General features: G+C 30.2%; 1 protein-coding gene across 1 annotated transcript; it reads left to right on the forward strand.

The window, feature by feature from the left end:
- The first annotated feature begins 603 nt into the window (after positions 1-603).
- LOC145183296 (protein transport protein Sec23B-like) lies at positions 604-13,994 on the forward strand. Its single transcript, XM_090083723.1, has 17 exons — positions 604-797; positions 4,096-4,214; positions 5,129-5,186; positions 5,308-5,394; positions 5,549-5,785; positions 6,089-6,159; positions 6,708-6,852; positions 6,973-7,032; positions 7,817-7,915; positions 10,851-10,966; positions 11,453-11,576; positions 11,807-11,887; positions 11,979-12,068; positions 12,240-12,578; positions 12,706-12,954; positions 13,038-13,193; positions 13,744-13,994. The coding sequence occupies exons 1-17, from the start codon at positions 696-698 to the stop codon at positions 13,900-13,902; spliced, it is 2,292 nt and encodes a 763-aa protein (XP_089939849.1). The 5' UTR covers positions 604-695; the 3' UTR covers positions 13,903-13,994.
- Positions 13,995-18,294: the final 4,300 nt, after the last annotated feature.

Genomic DNA, 18,294 nt, shown 5'->3' on the forward strand with positions numbered 1-18,294 from the left:
TGTATGTATGTATGTATGTATGTATGTATGTATGTATGTATGTATGTATGTATGTATGTATGTATGTATGTATGTATGTATGCATGTATGTATGTATGCATGTATGTGTGTATATATGTATGTATGTAAGTACGTACGTACTGTTACAGAGTTAATGGAGTTTTAGTAAATTAAGTTAAATGCTTTTATATGGCACAGATTGCAAAAATTTTTTAATTGTAGCATAAAGTTTAATTCACATAGATTGCGACATGTAAATCCGCGCGACTAGAAACTTAGTAACACGAATAATTTATCGAATAAATACTTTCAGTAGGAGCTCTGGGTACTAGGGACTTTAACTATATATCAGGACTTCCAGCCAAGGGATGCTCATTAGTTTTTCAAAATATACTTGAGACAATTAAAACTCTCTTTCCATACTACAGTATAGGCAATAGTCGTCTATAACCTAAATTCTACATAGTTTCTCTCCATCTGATTAACAATTTTTTTACATGAAAATAAATGATTGATTAATCGAGTTTTTTTTGTGCAAACTCTCTGCTTGTATGGTTTTTGTTTAGTTACACCAAATGTGAACAAAAAGTAATTTAAGTCCACGAAGTCAAGAATGACGTATTGTCTCAGCCACCCAACAATAAAGTTACAAAACAAAACATGAAGAAAATCAAAACATAAGTTACCGTATAAAGATGGCTACTTATCAGGAGTTCATACACCAAAACGAAGATCGAGATGGTATTCGATTTAGTTGGAATGTTTGGCCATCCAGTCGCCTGGAGGCAACAAGAATGGTAATAGTAATTTATTTTAGCTTAATTTTGACCATCATTTATATATATATATATATATATATATATATATATATATATATATATATATATATATATATATATATATATATATATATATATATATATATATATATATACTCATCAACCATGAAATAATAGTATTTCATGGCTGATGATTGCCGTAAGGCATGAAACTTTAAGCATGTATACTTATTGTTGCTTTATTTTATATTTATATATATATTGCTCTATTTATACAAAATATTGAGCACTCTTATACAACTTGAAATAAGTATACATACATACATACATACATACATACATACATACATACATACATACATACATACATACATACATACATACATACATACATACATACATACATACATACATACATACATACATACATACTTTATTGAAAATTATAAAAGTTTATGAAAAATGTTATTTCCTAATTTCATAAGACAATTTTTATAATCTGCAGTAGAAAAAAGAAGTACAAAGTAAAATATTGTCATTTTAATTTAATTATTATTACTCTTTTAAATAAAATAAAAAATGAAGCACAAAATAATGTTATTTAAAAAAAAATTCTTTAAATTAAAAATCTATAAATGAACCTAAAATGTGAGCACTAGTACACTTTTGCACCCCCTTTTTATTATGAAAAATAGTTAAATCAAATGAAAAAAATTGATATCTAATTGTTTTTTAACCAACATACTGTAATTTAAAATTGAACAAAACTGAAAGCAACCAAAATGCCTTTGCAATTTTATCAACGTCATTTACCTCAAACAAAATTACTATGCAAATGATGTTTTTCACATTTGCAGTGATTTAATTAACATTTGTATTTAAATAATGAACATAAGAAACACTAAAATTTATAAATACTTCCTAAGCACTTTAATCAAACATATGTAAGGTTTGATAAAATAAAATCTCTTAAATGTCTTTTTAAGTGCATAATAGCATTCTAACATTGCACTTTGTTTTTTCTATAAGGCTCTTGAAATCTAAACAATTATGGATTTCAAGAGTCTTGTAGTAAAAATAAAGCTTGATTTTACTTCTTTGACATTTTTTTTTTATTTGCAAAAATAAAGATTTTTCCTGCATGTGCCAAACTATATATATACAGTAAAATTATCAACAATATACTTGGTTATTTGAAGCATTAAGAAGGAGTTAATATCTTAGACAGAAAAAAACAAATGTTAAAAAAATTTCTAGTATTTTTGTCATCTATTTAATTAAGTTTATCTTTATAGAAATATTTTCAAGTTGTATACAAAAGTATATTTTTAAATTCCTAATGAAGTAATTAACAAAACTTGATCTTTTTTAAATATTTGTTTGTATTGACATGAACAACATTACAGCAAAGTTTTTTAATCTTAATCAGTAAAAGCCAGGGCAGTTATTACATAATGCTTTTTGAATTATCGAATTTAAATTGAAAATTTTGAAAAAATTGTGAATGTTATTGTTTTGGTAGGACTTTTTTTTTGTTTTTCAGGTTTAAGTTAGTGTACTTTGAGTACAAGTGTGTACTAAATCAATATATATTAGTAGCAAATAATTTATTGCCACTAGAGTATGTATATGTTAGTGCAAATAAGTAAAATTAGGCACTGAGCTTAAATTCTTGGCAAATAGTTAAGCATTAAGCCTAAAGCCTATCATTAGACTTTTAGTGCCTAGGATATAGGTTTGGTATATTGTAGTGTTGGTTTGAATAGGTTCTAACTGACATTTTTTCCAAAATTAAGGTTATGACTTTATTATTTTAATCATGATAATATAAAATGAAGCTTACTTTGATCTAGCATAAAACAAGTGAACTACTAATGTTCCAAGGTTCTATCTGCAAATTTAGTTTGACAAGGTGTTAACTAACCCGCCACATAATGTTACTAATCTAATATTCAGTTTGACAAGGTGTTAACTAACCTGTAACATAATGTTATATATATTAAGTCAAATTAATTACTGTTACATTGATTTTAAAAGTACTAGTTTTTATCAGCATTAAAATAACTATGATAACTATTTTAATAGTAACTATTAAAATAACTGCTATTTTCTATTCTATTCTAAAAATTAGATTTAAAAAAATGATTTTTATAAAAATAAATTTAAAAGGGAGTTTTGTAAGCTTTATTTATTTATTTTTTTAATTTTCAAATAATGAAAGTACTGCCTTTTCACACCCTAACACTCAGTCGATAAAAGTACATTTCCCCACATCTATCCCTAATGGCCTGTCAACATAAGTATATTTTGCAGAGCCAATCCCTAACAGTCAGTTGATGAATGTTCTTTTCGCTTCATTTTTCATTAGCAGTCAGTCATTGTACTTTTGAATATATTTGATCTTATAAGTTAAATTAGTTTTTAAAAGTTAAACAATTTGTAAAGTAGCATTTAAAAACCAGACTGTGTAAATAAACATTTGATTTCAATTTTTGTAAAAGATAAAACTTTTCATTTTAAGTAAAATATTAACACAAAAAATGGAAAGAGTTTTATCTGATGTAGAAAGTTTCTCAAGTATTTGCTCAAGTATCATACATAATACATTTTAAATCTATCCACAACTGAAATTAAAAAAATGAACTGTGCTAATATCGAATTCAATGATAAACCTAAGAGAAAAAATGCTGGCAGTGGATTATTAACTTCCAGTAATTTTAATGTGAAGCCAAAAATCCAAACTTGCACAAAGGAACTTGCAGACCTAAAAAAGAAAGACATTAGAGCTGCATGTCCATTTATGCCTCTCCAAGACCAATACTACTACTGAATAGTTCTTCACCTATAAAATCAACTGAATCCATAAAAAGCTTTTAAGCCTTGTACATAATATAATTATTGTAAAATGTACCATTAAATATAGTTTGATAGACAAAATAAAATGCGTAAGTAAAAATGTTTAAGTTGTAACCTACTTTTAAATTTTGTGACTGACACAATGATACAATTTACGGTAACAGTAGTTAGAACCTTGTCATAGTGAAGATGTGACTATTTCCCTATGACAAGGTTCTAACTTTAATTTGGGGGTATTTTTCTATGAAGAGTGAAACATCTTTGCTTGAAAAATAGTGATACTAATGGCCAGTGTCTCTGTTGGTAGGAACATATAATAATCTTTGACATCAGTTTACTCAAAACAACTCATGATTTGTTAGAATCTTGTCAAACCAACACAACAATATATAGAGATAGAAAACATCATTTTAAAATTTATTTTTACAATTTAATTAATTTTTTTCTTGGTTATTCGTAGGTTGTCCCTGTTAGCTGTCTGTACACTCCTCTTAAAGAAAGACCTGACTTGCCACCAATATGCTATGAGCCTGTCATATGTTCTAAAGGAAGCTGTCGTGCAATTTTAAACCCACTATGGTATTCTTGCTGCTGTTATTTCTTTTTTTTTTTTTTTAATTTTATTTTTTTTTTGCATAGCATATATTGTATTATATTTAATATTTGTGTATATTACATACATATATAGTTACAATCAAAAAAAAGCTAACCAAGAACTTTTACAAAAACTTTGTAAAAGTTCTTGGCTAGCTTTTTGTGGTTTTATTAAGAGTATCAATGCCTTCACTTGCCTTCTGGAAATAATTTCATATAACTTAGCTTTACATGATGAACAAGGATCGTATGGAACTGGTTTTGATCTATAATCCCATTAATCTTATGAATCCTTCCTGCAGCATGCACAGCAAAACATCCCCATGCATTTATCTTCTATTAATGCTTAATAGAGCTTTAATACACTTAGAAAGATACTTTTCATTACTATGTCTGCAACATGGAAACCTCATGGGCATCCAATCTTACTTGTAAAATCTCTGAGTCATTCCGAATGGTATTTCAATAATTCTTCCTTTATTGGCGTCATTCAGGACCATTTTTATCTGTAAATTATGTATTAGTATATCTAATCTAAAAAGTAACTAACGAATGCTTATCAGATTTTATATATATACAAGGTTAGAATTAGGTTAATCCTGTCTATATACAGTTTATATTTAGATTTTATTAAAAATCATAAAATACTCTTAGGGTTATTAAATCATGATTATGATAAGTCTGAATAGAAAGTTCTTAAGAAAGTAACAATGGAATAAACTTAGATTTAATATGAAAATCATGCTTAATATAAAAAATATTCAAAAACAAAGATATGGGTTTAAACCTCTGTGAAATACTTTGAAAATCCATTAAAAGTCATTTTTTCAGCAAAAAAAAATACTTGGCTGTTTTTTTTTTACATTAACTGTATACATATATAAAGTTTATCTTTTTAGTCAGGTTGATTTTCGAGGGAAAGCATGGATATGCAATATATGTTTTCAAAGAAATGCGGTAAATGCAGTAGTTTATAAATTTTTAAAGTATATTGTTAAAAAGTTGACTTGTTTTAATATTCGAATAAACCTAGGCTACATTTTCTCAATTTAAAAGTTGTTTGTAATGTTATTTTTAGTTTCCTCCTCATTATGCTGGAATAAGTGAAGAGCATCAACCTGCTGAGATCATCCCTCAATTTTCAACTATTGAATATACTTTGCCAGTATGTTTCACTGCTTTTCTTACTTAAACATTTTCTTTTAAATTTTAACCAAAACACTTTATTTCAATTTTAATTTTTTTTTCAACAATTGATATTTTCATGAAAAACTTTTTAAAAATACTAAGTAAATGTTGCTTTATTTTACTGATTTTAGAGGCAGGTTAGTGCTCCACTAATATTCTTATTTGTTGTTGACACTTGCCTTGATGAAGAAGACTTAAATGCAATTAAAGACTCTCTGCAGATGTCTCTAAGCTTGTTGCCTCCAACAGCTTTAGTTGGGCTCATTACATTCGGGCGAATGGTTAATGTTCATGAACTTGGTTGTGAGGGTATTTCAAAGAGCTATGTTTTCCGAGGCAACAAAGAAATAACAACTAAACAGCTTCAGGTTTTTTCTTATGTATTCTGGCTATAAAACTTTTAGCACACTTTTAAATTTCATCATTTTTTTCATATAATCATTAGGATAAATATCCTAAACAATTTTTTTTTGAAATTGATTATGATTTTTATTTTTCTTTAATCTACTTATTTTATCTTATCTAATTTAATCTACTTAATTTTTGTCTTAAATAATTAATGACTTCATAATAATATGTCAACTATTCAATGGCTATATACTAATATATATTTTTCAAACACTAGCAATAGAAAATGAATTTCTTTTGAGTAAATTTATTTACTTTTTTAGGACATGCTAGGTATTGGTCAGAAAGGTCAACAACACCCAAAGACTTCCCCTGTCGATGAAGTACAAAATAGGTTTAAAAACTATTTTTGATGTGTAAAACTCTTTCTTTGTAAATTATGATTTTTATTCTTGCTGATTATTTTTGTTTACTTTGGTCATTGAGCCACCACCATTCAGCTTACACCACTTATTGTTTCACTTTAAATCACATATTGTTTCATTATTAATGTCTTGGTTGATATTATACTATTGTTGTTTGCCTTTGATACCTAAACCATTTTTTGTCTCTATTTTTCAACTTGTAATAGTAATTTGTAATATTACTACATAATAAATACAAATCTATTTATTATGTAGTAATGTGATTTAAATGTCACGTTAAGTAATTTAGTTATTAATTCTTCCTAAAACTTTTATTTCAAGAATTTTTTAACTATAAATTATTTTTTCATAAAAGTATATTTTAAAATGTTAATAAATGTTCACAGTGCCTTTAAATTTTCCTTTTATCATAAGTCTCTAACTAAACTTTATTTCTGGAGTTAGTTTATTAATGCAGTTAGTATTAAGGTAAGGTTTGTTTTGTTTTTAAGTATTAGTTGACTAACTTTGTTTGTAGGTTCCTTCAGCCTATTCACAAATGTGAAATGAGTGTTACAGATTTAATTGGGGAAATTCAACGTGACCCATGGCCTGTTGCAGCAGATAAAAGGCCACTACGATCTACTGGTACTGCATTAGCAATTGCTGTCAGTTTATTGGAGGTAATTTCTTATGTTTAAACTCATGAATTCTTTTTTAACATAATGTTGGAAAAGTTCTTGTTTATATTGATATAACTTATTTCAAAATAATTGTTAAATTGTACATACGATCTATTTTAGTGCTCCTACCCTAACACAGGAGGAAGAATTATGCTTTTTGTTGGTGGACCTTGCACTCAGGTATTAGAGATTATAATTAAGTTTGAAAACCTTGCCAAAGTTTGGCATCTTGTCTAAGAAGAGAATTTTTCCAACCCACTTAGGAAACTAGGATAAACTCTTTAGAAAAATATCTTTGAAGATATTTTTACTGATTGTTAATAAGTTTAAATTGTGAATGCAAAAAGTAAAATCTTGTATCTGGGATTTTTACTTAAAGAGTTTTTGATAAAATGCAGTCAAAACTGAGCTTTAAAATACAGAGAGTGTGTTAAAAGATGTTAGCACTGTTTTGTATTGAACACAGAGGTATTGGGAAAATATTACAAAGTTCAATTATCTTGATGACCCTAAGTAATATGTTCATCTAGATAGTTGGACTTTGGACGTATTAAAAATAAATTTGTTCTTTAATTCTTTTTTTAATCTTATATTTTAATGAGACTGATTTAATTTTTAAAAAAAAATTATATTAAATGTAAATAGTTGATAATTTACATGACAAAGAGTTAGATTACCAAATCTTTGAAACTTCTTAAAATGAATTTTATTTGAATATCTCTTACTGTAATATGAAGCAACTTAAAAATGCTTTTATCTCAAACAACTAATTATCATTATTAAATCTTCCTTTTCAGTTTGAAAATCTTTTACTAAGTATTATAAAATGTACTGCATCCTTGTTGAGCAGAAGATCTTTGCAGTCTACTTATAGAAAAACAAAAAAAATTCAACTTTATATAAAAATGATAGTAATATTCTGATGTAATAGTTTTTACTTTTTTATTTTATTTTATTTAAATAGGGTCCTGGTATGGTCATTGATCATGAGCTCAAAAATGTTATACGATCTCATCATGATATAACAACTGACAACACGCCTTATATGAAAAAAGCTATAAGGGTAAGCAAACAGCTTTTTCATTTTTTAAGGTTGCTATTTTATTAAATCATTTTTTTGGCTTTCCTACAGATTGTGTCACAACAAATGACAATTATTTGAAATAAGTTTTCTAAAGGAAATGAATAATTTTATTGTCTAATATAATGCTTTTTCTAACAATGGAAGCCAAATGTAAAGGTTGCTTTGCTCCATGTGGAAATGCTATTTCTATAGTTAATGAAGAAAGTTGGAACATCTCTGAGCACGATTTCCAGAGTCAAAGTCAGTTTGAAAGAACAAGGATATGTCAAATGTAAGCCAAGATCAGGAATAAAGCCTTTAGTTTTTACACCCAGGCTACGGAAAACAGGAACTCCATCAGATCAATGAGAAGGATGGTAAAAGAACTCCATGTGTCTGAAGCAAAAACGAGAAGGGTTGAACCAAAAGTGTTTTTCTTTTTATTGGCCATCTAAAAGCTCTCAGACTGGAATGTTCCAAAAAGCTCCTTCACATGTTGTAGAAAAAATGCCAAGTTGTTCTTAGTGAAAAAATATTTTAATAATAAATAACATTGATCTGATCAGCAACAGCTGAAGGAATTCCCTGATGTTATCAGTCCAAAAGTCTAAGAATCCCACAGAAGTTATGGTTTTTTAACCAATTGCCTTCAGGAGAAAAGATGCCACCTGTTTTTCTTAAGATAGACTTGAGGATAGGCACTAAAGAGTATCTAGACCAAGTTTTGAAATCTCATGTCCTTCCTTAGATTGTTGCTACATTCCCTGACCCACAAGAAGTTCTCTTATTTCAAGGTGGTGCTCCCTGTTACATAGCAAAGACTGTACAAACCTGGCTAAGACCATGAATTTTTGGCCTAAGCATATCTGGCCACCCAATTTGATTGATTTAAACCCTCTCAATTTTTCAATATGGGTATACGTTAAGACTTGCAGTCTCAAGTATCCTGGCATTGGTACCCTCAGCATCCATCACCAAGCAGTGGGATGAAATGCCAGAATCGTATGTCAAGGTTGTGTGTAAAAATAAAAAAAGATTTAGAAAAAGTTCAAAAATTCTCAATTTTTGCAATCTAACCAGTAGTAGACATCAAATTATATAAACATTGGCTCAGTTGATGAACTTTTCGACTCATTGAGTCAACTTTGATAAGCTTCAAATTGATTAACAATTTGATGTAAAAAGAAAACTTAATACCTTCTTTTTTATTTACTTTTATATTACTTTAAACCAACTAACATTCAAGTTTGTCAAACTTCAACTTGAACTTCTTGTGAAAATTAAAAACAACAAAGCAACCTTCTTAAAGTTAATCTAAGGTTACAAAAATTTTGGAAATAATTTATAACCTGTCAAATGGTAAACAAAAATCAGTTTCATCAAGTTTTACTTCTAAAAAATTTTAACTTACAAAATTATTTTATAATTGTCAAGAATTAAAGAACTTGGTTCAAATGGAATCCTGCCAGACTAAAGCATTTACTTTTCATAAACACAATGAAGTTTATTAGAATATGTAAAACATCCAAAAATGAGACTGGGAACCATTAAAAAAGACTAAGATCTAATATAATATTAGCACTAAAAGGAATTTCATTAAATGCAGGTCAGTAATTTATTCCAATTCAGTAAGAATTTTCTAATCCTTCCTTAGATTGTTGCTACATTCCCTGACCCACAAGAAGTTCTCTTATTTCAAGGTGGTGCTCCCTGTTACATAGCAAAGACTGTACAAACCTGGCTAAGACCATGAATTTTTGGCCTAAGCATATCTGGCCACCCAATTTGATTGATTTAAACCCTCTCAATTTTTCAATATGGGTATACGTTAAGACTTGCAGTCTCAAGTATCCTGGCATTGGTACCCTCAGCATCCATCACCAAGCAGTGGGATGAAATGCCAGAATCGTATGTCAAGGTTGTGTGTAAAAATAAAAAAAGATTTAGAAAAAGTTCAAAAATTCTCAATTTTTGCAATCTAACCAGTAGTAGACATCAAATTATATAAACATTGGCTCAGTTGATGAACTTTTCGACTCATTGAGTCAACTTTGATAAGCTTCAAATTGATTAACAATTTGATGTAAAAAGAAAACTTAATACCTTCTTTTTTATTTACTTTTATATTACTTTAAACCAACTAACATTCAAGTTTGTCAAACTTCAACTTGAACTTCTTGTGAAAATTAAAAACAACAAAGCAACCTTCTTAAAGTTAATCTAAGGTTACAAAAATTTTGGAAATAATTTATAACCTGTCAAATGGTAAACAAAAATCAGTTTCATCAAGTTTTACTTCTAAAAAATTTTAACTTACAAAATTATTTTATAATTGTCAAGAATTAAAGAACTTGGTTCAAATGGAATCCTGCCAGACTAAAGCATTTACTTTTCATAAACACAATGAAGTTTATTAGAATATGTAAAACATCCAAAAATGAGACTGGGAACCATTAAAAAAGACTAAGATCTAATATAATATTAGCACTAAAAGGAATTTCATTAAATGCAGGTCAGTAATTTATTCCAATTCAGTAAGAATTTTCTAATCATCAAAACTTAAAAGTGAATGTTTCAAGTTTCCCTTTTAAGTTTTTGTTTTAGCGCTAAATGCTTATTATCTGTATTAACAATGAAAGTACTCAAGCTAAACTATTTCCTTGTATCTCAGAGTTTTAAAATTAAAAGGGGAGGTAATAAAAACAATTTAACTGCAAAATGTTTGTAAATTGCATGTTTGTGTTTTATTAATACTTTATTTATCCATTAATATGTAAGTATAAATAGATATATAAATAACATTTATAACACTGTAAATATAAAGATAAATCTAACACTGTACATGTAGTATATATTGTGTTGGTTTTAAAGCAGGGTTGAAGTCACCTTTAAAGTTGACTCTGATTTTATTCTTTTTTAATTCTTTTTTTCATAGTTTTATGAAAGCATATCTAGCAGAGCATCTGATAATGGACATACTGTTGATATATATTCCTGTTCTCTGGATCAGCTTGGTCTTCTTGAAATGAAATCCATTCCTAATAATACGGGGTGAGTAAAAAATTTGTAAAGATATGTTTACACTATTTTAAAATTTTCAACCGACATTCGTTAAGAAATTCACTATGATATTCAGAATGCAAGAAAGATTTTTTTCAAGAGATACTTGTTGAAATTAAATATTGAGCTCTATTAAGCTCAAAATATTAGTATTTTTATCAATTCCATATTTAAGTGTAAAGCTTTCATTAGAAACTACACACTCAAAAACTGAATTACTAAAGTATGATTCCATAAACCTTATCTTCTTTTTTAAAAATACAAAAAAACTTTACCTATAAAATGTTTTTTTTTTTTTTTTTCTACTTAAGATACTTGTTTGAATACTAATTTGTTGAGAATAAATCTGCTTTATTAGTAATCATTTTGGAACCGATGAAAATATCTTTGCAGAGTTACTTGTAGATTTTTTTTTGTTGCTAGTTAGACACTAAAGTTAAAAGATTTTCAAGGGAAAAATTTTTTTTTTCTATGCAGTGGCTACATGTTTATGGGAGATTCTTTTGACACAGCACTTTTTAAGCAGTCTTTTCAAAGAGTATTTTCTAAAGATGCAAAGGATGAGTTTAAAATGGCATTTGGTGCAAGTATTGAAGTTAAGGTAAGCAAACTCATGTTTTATGAACGCTCTGAAATTCAATGATCGCAGTTCTGAAAAATTTCTTACACTTATTACCAATTATCATTACTTTTTTTTAACATATTTTTATTTGCTCTGTGTCTTGAATATATTTAATATTTATCTATATGTTATGTATCGATAATTTTTTTAAATAGATGTTAGTAAAAGAGAATAATTAAAAATTGATTTTAAGGTATTTTTTTATCTAGACTTCAAAAGAATTGAAAATTTCTGGATGCATTGGACCATGCACATCTCTTGAAAAAAAAGGACCAAATATATCTGAGACAGTAAGCTACTTGAACAATCTCCATCTCAATCTGTTCTATCTTTTATCTCTAATCTCTATCTCTATCTATTTTTTAATAATATCTTTTTCAGGAAATTGGCATTGGATGTACAACTGCATGGAAAGTTAGCGGCTTGGATTCTAATGTGACATATGCTTTTTTCTTTGAAATCACTAATTCGGTATTTATTTTTTCTTTAGAAATATAAAATGGTTGTTATCAATTATTTTTACATCATTTCATAGTAAATTTCTGTAGTATAAATTATGGTAATTATGTTTTGAATTATTTAAAATCTTAAACTCTTAGGGCTGTTTGCAATTTCCATTTAATAATGAAATTTTAATCTCAGCATACTGCTCCTGTACCACAAGGTGGTCGTGGTTGTATTCAGTTTATCACCCAGTATCAGCATTCTTCTGGTCAACGTCGTGTGCGTGTGACTACTTGTGCACGCAATTGGGTGGATTCAACAAACCTACATCATGTTCCAGCAAGTTTTGATCAAGAAGCATCAGCAGTACTTATGGCACGTGTGGCTGTGCACCGCTGCGATAGTGATGATAATGTACAAGACGTACTTAGATGGTTAGATCGAATGCTTATACGCTTGGTTCAAAAGTATGGAGAATATAATAAGGACGATGCTAACTCTTTCCGTTTAGCTGATAATTTTTCTTTGTATCCTCAGGTATTTTTTTAATTTAAAATTTTTTTTCAGTATGCAAGTAATTTAAGAACATGAGAATGATTTAAGTGAACGATCAGATCATTTCCTTTTAAATTTAAAAAAAAAATACTTCTTTTTGTTGGTTTAGTTTATGTTTCACCTGAGACGATCACAATTTCTTCAATACTTTAACAACAGTCCTGATGAAACAGCATTTTATCGTCATTATCTTGATAAAGAAGACGTTACCAATTCATTGATTATGATTCAACCTATTTTGTATTCATACTCTTTTCATGGTCCTCCAGAGCCTGTACTATTGGATTCAAGTAGTATTCAGCCTGATACTATTTTACTGCTGGACACCTATTTCTTAGTTCTAATACAAAATGGAGAAGTAAGTTTCATGAGTCTTTTAGTTCTCTGCTTATTTTGTCTTTTTCTTGTCTTTATATTATACGCTCATTTGTTACCTCTTAGACAATTCAAGCATGGAAAAATATGAATTATCAAGATGATCCTGCATACGAAAATTTTCGCCAGTTATTACAGGCACCTATAGATGATGCTCAGGAGCTACTACAAAATCGATTTCCGGTACCAAGATATGTTGAAACCTATCATGGTGGAAGTCAGGTAATTTTCTAAGTACAAGCTCAAAGCGTTGCATATTAGAGTTCATTTAAACGCGTGCACTACTGGGCAGTTATTTTGTAATTGCTTTGCCCAAAATGTATAAATGACCATTATTCCCAACAAATTTTGATTTTGGAAAAAAATCAGAATTTTGAAATTTACTTGTATCTGATGAGAAAATAGATGAAGATGAGTCATTTAATTGGAGGATCAAGTTTCTGTTCTATGCTTATATTTCATTTTTTACATTTGTCTAAATCTTGGGATCTGCATTCAGTATGTCAACTTTGAGTTGAAACATTGATATTAAATTGAAAAGGAGGTGGGAAGAAACAGTTCAAAATAAATTTCAAAACACTTGAAACAAAAAGCAATGGAACAATTTTTCTCTTAAAAAAAAACTTTTTTGCAGCCAAACATGGCGCGCAAAAACAAAGTTTATAATAATCGATGGTTAACACTTTTTAGACATCAGAAATTATCATTTAGAAATTATCTTACTAGAAACAAGCAATGAATATTCTTACACGGTATCGTTTTTATGTTTTAGGCTCGTTTTCTTCTATCGCGTGTCAATCCGAGTCAAACTCACAATAATATGTATATGATGGGTGGTGGAGACACAGGATCAGCGATATTAACCGATGATGTCAGTCTACAAGTGTTTATGGATCATCTTAAAAAACTTGCGACATCTTCAGCGACATAAATCATCGAAAAGCGGGATCTGTTAGCTTAGGAAGATAATTTAAATTAAATATAAACAATGTAATTTATTTTTTACGGTCTTTACGTTTTATATTTAAAAGATTTTTTAATGGACCTCTCATTCAAACTAAAGACGTTAAGTTCTGAGGTTGCTTCCAGTCAGGGCTATTGTAGCTTTGTATTCTATCAGCTGTATTAAATATTAGGCAGTCTATGGATTATAAAGTCAAAAAGTGACCAGAATGGTGGCTTGAACACAAACTAAGTAATCATCAGGTTATATTTTGTTCACTGTTCCATAATTTGGGGGTGAGTCATCAATGAAAACACCCGAAAAAATCCTTTTGAGGGATCAAAGTACATACCCATGGGATATCAGAACAAGTGATTTTAAAATCAACGATTTCCGTCCGTGAAAAATTTGTGTCTTAAGTTTTCTCCTATACCGGCTAAATTTAAGAGATTGCTTTTTGACAAATTTTTAACTTTGGCAACTACTCAAAGATTTCTTCTTTCAAAATGTGTATTTTCTGGATAAATAACAAAGGAACAAGAACAGACCAAGACAAAAATGATTTTTACTTCAAGAATGACTTCTTAGAATGCCTTGCTCTAATAGCAAAAAAGTCATTTTTTAAAATATTTCTAAACATGTTTACTGTTATAATCTACAACACAGTTAGCCAAATGAGATCCATATTCTGGGTGAGCCCTGTCTCTCTTATACCGCTGCCATTGAGGGTTGAAGTTTGAATGCAGAGCTTCGGTGGCCTGCTCACTGTAAAGTCTAAGAGCTTGATTGCTGATAGAGATGAACTGAGACACATGAAAGAACACGATGTGGGCCTTTGGAGTGATTGAGATTGGAAGTGCCAGATAAGCATCCTTGAATTTGTCAATATGCTCTCGAAAATTGTCATCCAGTTCTGTTTCAAAGCAAGCTGTGACTACCAGTGCTGGGCAAAATACTTTTTAAAAGTATTTGAAATAAAAATAAAATAGTCTACCTAAAAAGTATTTGAAATGAAAATAAAAATAAAATACAAGGAAAGTATTTCAAATAAAAATACATTATAAAACTATTTTAAATACAAAATACAAAATACTGGAATTGTAACGACTCGAATCGTACATCACAACTTTATTGACATAATTTAACCTTTAAATCAACTTTTATTGGCCTTTAAAAGTAACAGTTTTTCGAATGTTGCATCACTAAGACAGTTCCTTCGTGGCGTCTGAATTTGTCCAGCGGTGCTAAATAACCGCTCAACAGGTGCGGATGAAGGTAAGGTCGTATTGTACCTCACAAATACGTGTTTTATAACTTCATATTTTGCCAAGATTTTAAAATCCGTACCAGAGTCGCTTAAGTACGATAAACATTCGTTGTTGACTGTTGTTTGTTCTGCAATGTTAATTTCACTAAACGAGAAAAAATCATCACTCATGCCATTGCCACCAGCTGATTGAGTACCTGGAAGTGGGTCAGGGTCAGAAATAGTATTAGCTCTGTCCAACAACTGTTGTTGCTGAGACTTAGCTGCACGAACGAAGAGATCACGACAGAAATCTTTTTTATCACCCGGAACCCATCTCATTTTGAAGTAGGGATGCGATACTGCTGCAACTATCCTGCTGGCATTATGTTCAGAAAATGATAGATGAACCTCAAATCTTGTTTTCAAGCTTGTAAGCATAGATTCTGCAAATTTCTTAGCATGCTTCAGTGATTTCTGCTGCAGGTCCTGCAACTTCTGCTATACGGTGTGCAGCGTCGGAAATACATCGCCAAAGTACACATTGTCACCTTGTAACCTGTCAATGGCAACAGCAATAGGAGCCATTATCATTACATACTCTTCTAGACATTCTAACTCCTTCTTTTTGAACTTTGGCAACTTCAAAACGTCGCATATTTCTCCAAGCTTATCTTGCAACTGGAGAATGCATTTCAATGCATCATACCGGGAGTTCTATCGTGTAGGGACTGGTATCAGTATTGCCCTTGCGATGATTTTTTTCACAGCATCCGATGCCTTGGAACTTCTATGAAGCAAATTCCAAATGCTGGTACACTTGGCCAATGCAGCTCGATAAAGACGTTTGAAATTAGCATCAGAATCACATGCTTTATCTGCATCAGTAGTTGATGTGAGGCTGAGAGAGTGACTATTGCAAGCTTCATGGTGAGGCAGAACAACTTCAGTATCATCATCCGTGTCTTTGCTAACTGGTAAATTTAGGACTGCAGTCATGTCCGCTATTTCAACATCATTGTCGGAATTTTCTGCTTCATCATCATCACCAGCTCCTGTTTCCTGAATTTGTTCTTCAGCAGTTGCAGAGATCCCTGAACCAGATGCAGTACTGCTAGTATTTACAAAATATTCTCGGAAGGCTTTGCTGAAGTTAGAGGCATTATCTGTTACTGTTGCTGTAATTTTTTCCACGTGTAACCCATAATCATTTTTGAGATCATTGCAGCCACTGAGTCGTAAGTATGACTTCCACCAAAACGTTGACAGGAAAGAGCAACAGATATGCGTGATACTGAGCATTCAGTACTAATATCAATATAATGAGCTGTCGTTCCTAAGTAGCTCTTTTGGTTCACTGACCAAATGTCAGCTGTTGTACAAACAAATGGTACTTTACTGAAGACTGTTCTTTTATCATCACGCATTTTTTGCAAACGGGCGTTTAATCGCTTGCCTAATGTTTTGCGACAAGGTATACTGACATTGCGATTGAGTCCGTGATTCAAATTTTTGAACGCCGGCTTTTCCACTGTGATCAAGGGGCGCATTTCCTGCACAACGTAGTCAGCAATAAGCTTGTCAACTTCATCCTGTGAAATGGATGTTTGGTTTCGAGGCATAATAGCATTTGTTTCAACTCCTTAGAAGCAGGACCAGATTCAACAGAAGGTCCATCTCCAACTCCAGATTCCATCTCAGCTACCGAGCACTTACGCTGTTTTGCAACTGAAACCTTGTGCTGCTTGTATTCCTCGATTCGCTTTTTGCCATGAGCATTCTGCAACAACAACAACAACAGTCAATCAACCGAGATTATTGCATTTATTTGTGTTATGTTATAGCATTAGCGTTTGTCTGTGTTGCTTTATGTGTTTATCGTTTTTACTGTTTAGTGCGCAATATAATATAGTGTTTTTGTAGTTATATACATACCTGAAGATGTTGAGTAAAATTAGAAGTTGCTTTTAGTGAACCACTGTAGGTTTTTTTGCCAACACATAACATACACTGTGCAATAATTTTAACATCCCCTGTAGTTTTACTTTTAGATATAATTTTGAAAAATTTTCCATCAAGTATGGCAGGGACGGCTTGTTCACTCTCAGCATTTTCATTTTCTACAATTTCAGTCGTTTCCCTCTCTTCCGCCATTTTGAATTTTTGGTAGATTGGTTCCCTCTAATATAGTAATTAAATAACAAATTACCATTACCAAGGGTGGTCCGAGGCAGCTCAATCCAGCCAAAGAACTTTTTGTAGTTGCGTCATTGTGTAATTCATTGTGCACAATGAATATGTAGTTCAATGACTATATATGGCTCTTTGTGCATAATTCATTGCGCACAATGAATTAAGAAACGATATTTAAATTGTAAAAGCGAATGAACATCAGGATGAAATACATAACATATATAGAATGTAGTCGTCTTAATATTACACTTATGGAAACCAAGTTTTTAATTAATTTGCTGTTGGTGGAAAAGTATTTTGTATTTTGTGTTTTAAACAAAATAAAAAATAGCCTTGAAAAGTATTTGAAATAAAATTGAAAATACTAATGAATAAAAGCATTTCAAATAAAAATAAAAATAATACAAAAGTATTTTAAATAGTATTTTAAATACTTTCATTTAAAATACTTTTTAAAATACTCAACACTGGTGACTACCTTTTCAAATTGTTGAAATGCTTCAACAAATGGAAGTGCTGTATCTACAGCTGCTTTTTGAATTTTTTGTTTTAGAATATCAATATTTTTCAAAAGCTTGTGACAGTGTTGTCCATGAAAATGACCACCATGAAAGGGTTAAAGAGGTATATTTAATTCCATAGGCCAATCCTTCCCATCTGGCCAAATGTTGATCAGATTCTTGTACAGATGGTTGACAACTCCCAACAACAAATGTAACTCCATAGGTGGAATTGCTTTCAAAATTAGTGTCTCATCTGTTGCATTGAGTAGAGGCGTGTTAATGACATTTGTAGTATGCTTCGCACTCTTCAAGTCACTTCCTTTCTTAACAAATGCTTGATGAGCCTTTCTCATACTTCCACAAGTGCTAAGGTTTGAGGAGTCACCATCACACCAACAGCAAAAATGTCTGCTTCATGGATTGAAGACCACAGACAAT

This window comes from Hydra viridissima, unplaced genomic scaffold, assembly GCF_058129835.1.
Source record: "Hydra viridissima isolate aposymbiotic clone 2 unplaced genomic scaffold, HvirCarnegie_v1 scaffold_4, whole genome shotgun sequence".
Lineage (NCBI taxonomy): Eukaryota > Metazoa > Cnidaria > Hydrozoa > Anthoathecata > Hydridae > Hydra > Hydra viridissima.

Coding starts and splice junctions, on each gene's coding strand:
- LOC145183296 (XM_090083723.1), top strand. CDS start 696: ATGGCTACTTATCAGGAGTTCATACACCAAAACGAAGATCGAGATGGT. Junction 5,395..5,548: donor CTATTGAATATACTTTGCCA/GTATGTTTCACT, acceptor TACTGATTTTAG/AGGCAGGTTAGTGCTCCACT. Junction 6,160..6,707: donor GTCGATGAAGTACAAAATAG/GTTTAAAAACTA, acceptor CTTTGTTTGTAG/GTTCCTTCAGCCTATTCACA.